The sequence below is a fragment of the Sceloporus occidentalis genome, unplaced genomic scaffold (genome assembly GCF_023333645.1).
Source record: "Sceloporus occidentalis isolate IW3139 unplaced genomic scaffold, rSceOcc1.0.p SCAF_271, whole genome shotgun sequence".
Classification (NCBI taxonomy): Eukaryota; Metazoa; Chordata; class Lepidosauria; order Squamata; family Phrynosomatidae; genus Sceloporus; species Sceloporus occidentalis.
Genome location: NW_028317251.1, coordinates 300,001 through 306,028, shown reverse-complemented (window position 1 = coordinate 306,028; position 6,028 = coordinate 300,001). Strand labels below are relative to the sequence as shown.

The following is a 6,028-nucleotide window of genomic DNA, read 5'->3' as shown; positions in this document are numbered from 1 at the left end:
CTTTGTCACGTCGTGCTACGTCGCAGTAATATAATCCACATCTGAATTTATCGAGTGCTCTTAGAGCCGGGTTTAAGGGTCCACAGATAGGAGAATTGAGAATAACGTGCCATTAATCGGGTCATTATATACCGCAGAGGAAAAAAACAGCTTACTATTAGAACAACAGCCTAATAAACGATGTTCAAGGTCCGCTATTAATAACCTCTTCACCCAATCCATTAGCACCTCGGCTGATAACCGCAAGCCTTTATTAACGATTGTCTTCGGTCTGTGTTGTGTTTTTAAGCCCCTGGGACTGTCTTCTGGTAAATGTTACCTTTCATGCGACCTCAGCTTTCCCTGAACCCCACTTATTCCCCCAGCCACTAGGCATTTGTCGTTGGCGTGACTTAATATCTGATACAATTGATTCCATCCTTATCTTCAAACGCTCCTCATCCATCCCAACCACAGCCTTCTGGTTATCTGACACGACGTTTTCATTCGAAGAAAGAGTCTGCGCTATTTTTATGTTGGGGATTCGCGGGACGTCATTATAACACCTTTCAGTATATAAATTAGGGAAACCTTGTTATATGTTTCTTTGGATTTGGTGCTGAAACTGTTAAAAATATTTGATTTTATTCATACATATTTGGTATGAAAATAGCAGATGATGATCACAATCATAAATGCAAGGTTACGAATTTGAGGATTAGGAATAAGCATGTTGTTTATGGACGTAGTAGGATCCTTTCATAAGAACCATTAATACGGAACGGTTTAGCCATAGGGATTTATTCTGGACTGGAAAATAACTGAAAACTGCTTTAACTGGTATAATAAATATCGATATAGAATGGGGTGCGATACAAATGTATCCTGTCATTATGTTATAAAAGAATGACGTGCATTATGTTATAGATAGGAGTCCCTGTAAACTCTTTTGGCTTTGATATTAATGATGAAACACACCGTTTCCACTGCTAGCTTTGCGCAGAGAGGAAGGGGCACTCACATCACAGGGTTTATTAAACTTGTACTCCCCTCCATCAAAATAAAGTATTGACCGACAAAGTCTTCATGGCAGCCAAGGGAATTTAATATTCCCATCGCCCACGGAGCGAGGAAGGAAAATAAACCGTTTTGGTGACTGATAATTTCCCGCTCTCTCCTACTCTTCCAGGAACTATACACAATGCTTCTCAAAGATGATACATCGGGGAGGGCAAAAACATTGGGTGGCTTGTGTTGGAACGGGGTCCGGTGCCCTAAATCCAGCTGCCTGATGAATGATCGCGTAGAATCGCAGCCAATTCGTTGGTCGGAGGATTGAGATTTCCCTGCGGGTGCCCTTGGCAGTGCAACGTGTGCCTTGCGTTATTATAGTTTCCTGTTTGCTATAACTTGTTGTTGACCCACGCAGTCCACCGCTGTGCCTTCTCGTGTAAGATCTCACACTCTACTTGTTCGCCGGCCTTGTTTGGGATGGCCTTATGTATATCCCATGCGGACTTTACTTCCCTCGCTGTATGAGCTCACGTTGGCCATTAATGGACTGGAGTAGGGTGGTGGTATCGCCACATCCTCGGCCTGTGGGTCTATCAGCAATCTCCAGTTCCTGCAGCACTCCGCAGACCTTAAGTAGAACTCATCGCGATCTGAGATCCAGACAGGGCAGCCCCAGAACTCCAGCGGACATCTGATGATGTCTGGTGATCTAAGTGCAACCAGCGGCTAGATATGCGGCGCTGTCAGCCATTGGCCCATTGGGCACTTGCCAGTTTGCCAGATGGCAAGTCCGGATCTGCCGATGGGTCTTTCTCAGTTTACGCTTTGAGCCTAGGGGAGATATGACTGGGTTTCTACACTCGAGTCAATGATTTTCAGCAGACAGAAGGAAGCCCAGCTTTGGCTCAAACATACATGTTTTAAGTGATATTTTAGCTCTTTTGCTTCTGTAAACTAAAATTGTTGTTGTGAATCACTTGTTATGTCCGGTTTACCCATTGTACAGCGCTGCGGAATATGATGGTGCTATATAAATCAATAAATAATCATCTTGGTGGTCGACAATATGACTTTCAAACCTTGTTGGTCACACACTGCCATCTACTGTCTGTACTGTTTATGGTATTACGGCTTAGTTTCCCAAATTCTGATTTAAATTGGGGCGTAATAGATGTGAATGCTATACTCTGTAATAACACTAAATGTCAGGAGGCAGCAGCAAAAGCTAACCCTCCAAAGGGGGAGACCACATCACAAGGTGCAAATCTGTTCGGGTCAGGATAGGGGTGCATCATCTCACAGAAACGAGGCCAGTTATTGAGGATAAGAAACAATGTATCCAGCTTCATCGGTTCCGTTAACGGGAGGCAGCTGTATACGAGGGGGGTAAAGTATCGCCAGTGATTGGCGCATAGCTATGAGGCTTATCGTGATGGTCATCTCTATGGAACAGGAGGAACCCGTGTCTCAGGGGCCATAGGGAATGCCTAGGGAGGCTCGGGGGCTTTATAAACATTAAGGGTTTGGCAGACGAGGGTTCAAAGCAGGGGGCCGACCGGACAGACAAGCTTTGGCATCATATCTGCCATCGGCCTACAGCAAGTCAATGGTACCTAATTGAAGTGGAAGCTGGCTTATAAATCAACCGTTATAAATGGTCCAATTGTAAGGAGCATTCAGTTGGTTGCTATGGTGATAGGACCACTTGTTTAAAGTTTGCACTAGAATCACCACCACGGTGCTTCATTTACTACCCACCGTGCTTTACCCCGTCCAATGGAGGCCTACGGTGAGGAAAAGCGTTACCATGGCATTGATTCAAATATGAGCAGCTACATTATCATAATAGATAAGTTTTTGTTGTTTTGATTTTTTTTACTGAAAATGTACGTTTTTAAGTTAACCATTTAGAAAAAAATGCCTATTTTAACAAGTCATTTGAAAAAAAAGAACCTAATGATACAGATTTACATTAGAAAAGGTAATTACCCGCCATGGTCACTCGGGTCTGAGGTGAAAGTGACAGGTGGGGCGTGTCTGGGAAGTCTTCTTTCTCGTCTCTATGGTTGGCTGTATGGGAAAGGCTTGTCTAGCATGTCAACTCCCTCTTTTGTGTGACTGCTTGTATTTTGCTTCGCCTCTATGGTTAACTTCCGGTCAGCTGTGCAGGGTTCGTGAAGCCGAGGTCCTTAGGTGCCGGAAGCGGCTGTTTGAGCTGCGCAGGCTGCCCAGCCCCGGTACCGAGAGACTGGGTATCATGTCCCGAAAGCAGACGGTGCGGAGCAGGCCCGGGAAGAAAGCCGAGGTGGAGCGGAAGAGAGATGAGAGAGCAGCTCGGAGAGCAATAGCCAAGGAACGCAAGAACCGGGCGGGAGAGTACGACGACCCAGAGGAGTTTGTCAGTTTTGCTAATCAGCTTCAGGTTCTGGGCCTCCGGATGCGGGAGGTACCGGGAGACGGGTTAGTGACAGGAGAAATCCGCCATGTTGCTACACCCAGTGCATAGCGCTTATGTATTTGGCGTGTCTGCCATCTTGGTACACCCAACCAGCACCAACTTCATTCTTGGTACCCAGACTGGAGGAAAACGGGACCACTCGGTCTGGTGTTATGGCTGCCATGCCTGAGCCAACCAATGATCGCTAAAACGTTAATAATGACAGTTAAACAGTAACGTGCTGTCATCAAACAAGAGGGTGTACTAATATGGTGGCAACTGTCACTTTTTGTATGGGTTCATTCCATAGTGGCACAGAAAAAGGGTAACGCAGGTGGCACAACGTTTAGAAATCAGGATAATTTTCTGACATGTCGGAGAAATGATGTTGTAAGAGTGAGTACTCTGATGTATGCAATGCTTTGCGATGATTGGAGGCAAAAAAGAAAGGATTGTTGTTCAGATGGTTAAGGAATCCCTATTGCTGGATTGCGAGACAAGAACCAGTTACAGATCTAATGGGGGGGGTTATAAATAATGGTAATAAATAAATAAATCCTGCTCAGACTCTGTCCGATTCTTTTTAGAAACTGCTTGTTCCGAGCACTGGGAGACCAGTTGGAGGGCCATTCCCGAAACCACCTGAAGCACCGTCAGGAGACAGTGGACTACATGATCAAGCACCGTAACGACTTTGAACCCTTTGTTGAAGATGACGTACCCTTTGACCGGCACGGTGAGACCGGCGGGGATGACGGCATGTGGATGTGTACAAGTTGGCTGATGCGGTGTCTTAATGGCCTTTTCTCTCTACGCAGTGACCAATCTAGCCCAGCCGGGCACCTTCGCCGGCAATGATGCTATTGTGGCGTTTGCGCGGAATAACCAAGTGAATGTGGTGATCCACCAGCTGAACAATCCTCTGTGGCAGGTAACTGCTTCTTGCTGCCTGTCACTTCGAACCCTCTTAATTATTTTCAATATGCAGAAACTGTTAGAGTTCGTGAAAATAACTTTTCATTACAAATTCCCTGCGAAACAGGAGAATAAACAGGCAGGTTAGTTGGGCCGATCTGCTGGCAGCTTCTGTTTTATTTCCGAAACACATCTGATAAAGTCATGGGATTTACTGGGACCTTTCCCCTGTATTGGGTTTGTCTGAAATAATTTTTACGGGAATCGTTAGAACAATGGCTCATAGTGCAGAATAGCGGCTATAACGCAAACTCCACCAAAAAAAGCACCCCCCCCCCACTCCAGTACAAAAAATAAAATCAGTAAAATAAATATATTGTGGTGTAGGGAAAGGTGTCTCTTCTCCTTTGTCACCATGGTGTCTGACTCTTCTCCATCAGAATGTAACCAGATCCTAATCCGTATCCCTGCTCTGGGCGTTTCACTCCTGTGTCAGCGTTAAGATGTTAATCCCCTTTGTGTCATTTTCTTGGCTGACTCCTACTAACTGTTTTTGTTCTTTTATTGCACCCGCAAGCTCTTTGATTTTTTTTTTTTTCCTTCTAAATCCCACAATGCTCAGGCAACTTGTTCCTAGCCAGATGGCCGGCTGAATATCACGATAGGATAAGTTCTATGCCAGCTTTAGGGCTACGCAGGAGTCCTCGGGGGTCTCGCTGCATTGTCTCCTCTCTCTGCCACGCAGTGTATATTTTCTCAGCCGTCGCTTGTTTGTTCTTCTCACTTAAACGTTCTGCCAAATGAAATATTTGCAGGGCTCAGGCGGAAATGTCAGCTGTAACATCGCTAAGGAAACCTTCCCCTCCCTGCCTTTTAGATCCGTGGCGCCGAGAAAGCCAATTCCCAGGAACTGCACATAGCCTACCGATACGGAGAGCACTACGACAGCGTACGGCGCATTAATGATAACACGGAGACCCCCGCAAACCTGCAAACAGAGGTCAGACCTGTGCAGAGCCGTGAACGGCGCGATACGTGTACACTGCCACGATGTATATCACACAATATACGGTTTTATACCTGGGTGTATCGGAACCTAAATTGAAAGTATAATTTAGGATTACGTTACAGCAGTTGAGCTAACTATCCGTTTCTAGAAGCATGTTGTGTAGCTTGAGGAATATAATAAGTATTGCCTGAGGTCCTTGGTGCGAGTGGCTTTTAAGATTAGGACCCCCCCCTCCAATATATTTCCCTCTGTGCGGTATCCGGAGACGTTTCCCCGGGATCTCGCGCGCTCAGAGTTCACGTTTACACGTTATCTTGTCTTGTTTCAATTGACGGTTTTGCTCGATACGTCCTTTGGCGTTAAGCGTCTCTTTTCACGCCATTAAGCTTCCCTGACAGTTCTGCGTAAGCTGTGAACTTTCGGCTCCACGTCGGGGAATCTTCTGAGCTGGTTTTAGACACCGAATCTCGGAGGGCTCGCCCGACGCAGGGTAGTCACGAAGGTCGTGTAACCGATGCGTCTCTTTCTCACACTTTTTCAGATGCTTTCAAAAGACCGGACAATTCGGAAGGGCAGACGGAATTTAAACCAGCAGGAAGACCAGTCAGAGGTGCAGGGGGACGCTGTGCAAAAAGTGCGCAACGCCACGGGCTGTGCGGTGAGTGTTTTTCTGA

The 6,028-nt window shown here is 46.1% G+C and overlaps 1 protein-coding gene across 1 annotated transcript in view; it reads left to right on the top strand.

Annotated features, from left to right (window-relative positions):
• Window positions 1-3,250: 3,250 nt before the first annotated feature.
• The window catches only part of LOC149275674 (OTU domain-containing protein 3-like), a 3,908-nt gene continuing 1,130 nt past the window's right edge, over window positions 3,251-6,028 (top strand). Inside the window, exons 1-5 of the mRNA XM_089504454.1 lie at window positions 3,251-3,453; window positions 4,018-4,166; window positions 4,249-4,361; window positions 5,223-5,345; window positions 5,896-6,012. Of these exons, the coding sequence (XP_089360580.1) occupies window positions 3,251-3,453; window positions 4,018-4,166; window positions 4,249-4,361; window positions 5,223-5,345; window positions 5,896-6,012 (705 nt within the window). The remainder of the gene's footprint in view (window positions 3,454-4,017; window positions 4,167-4,248; window positions 4,362-5,222; window positions 5,346-5,895; window positions 6,013-6,028) is intronic.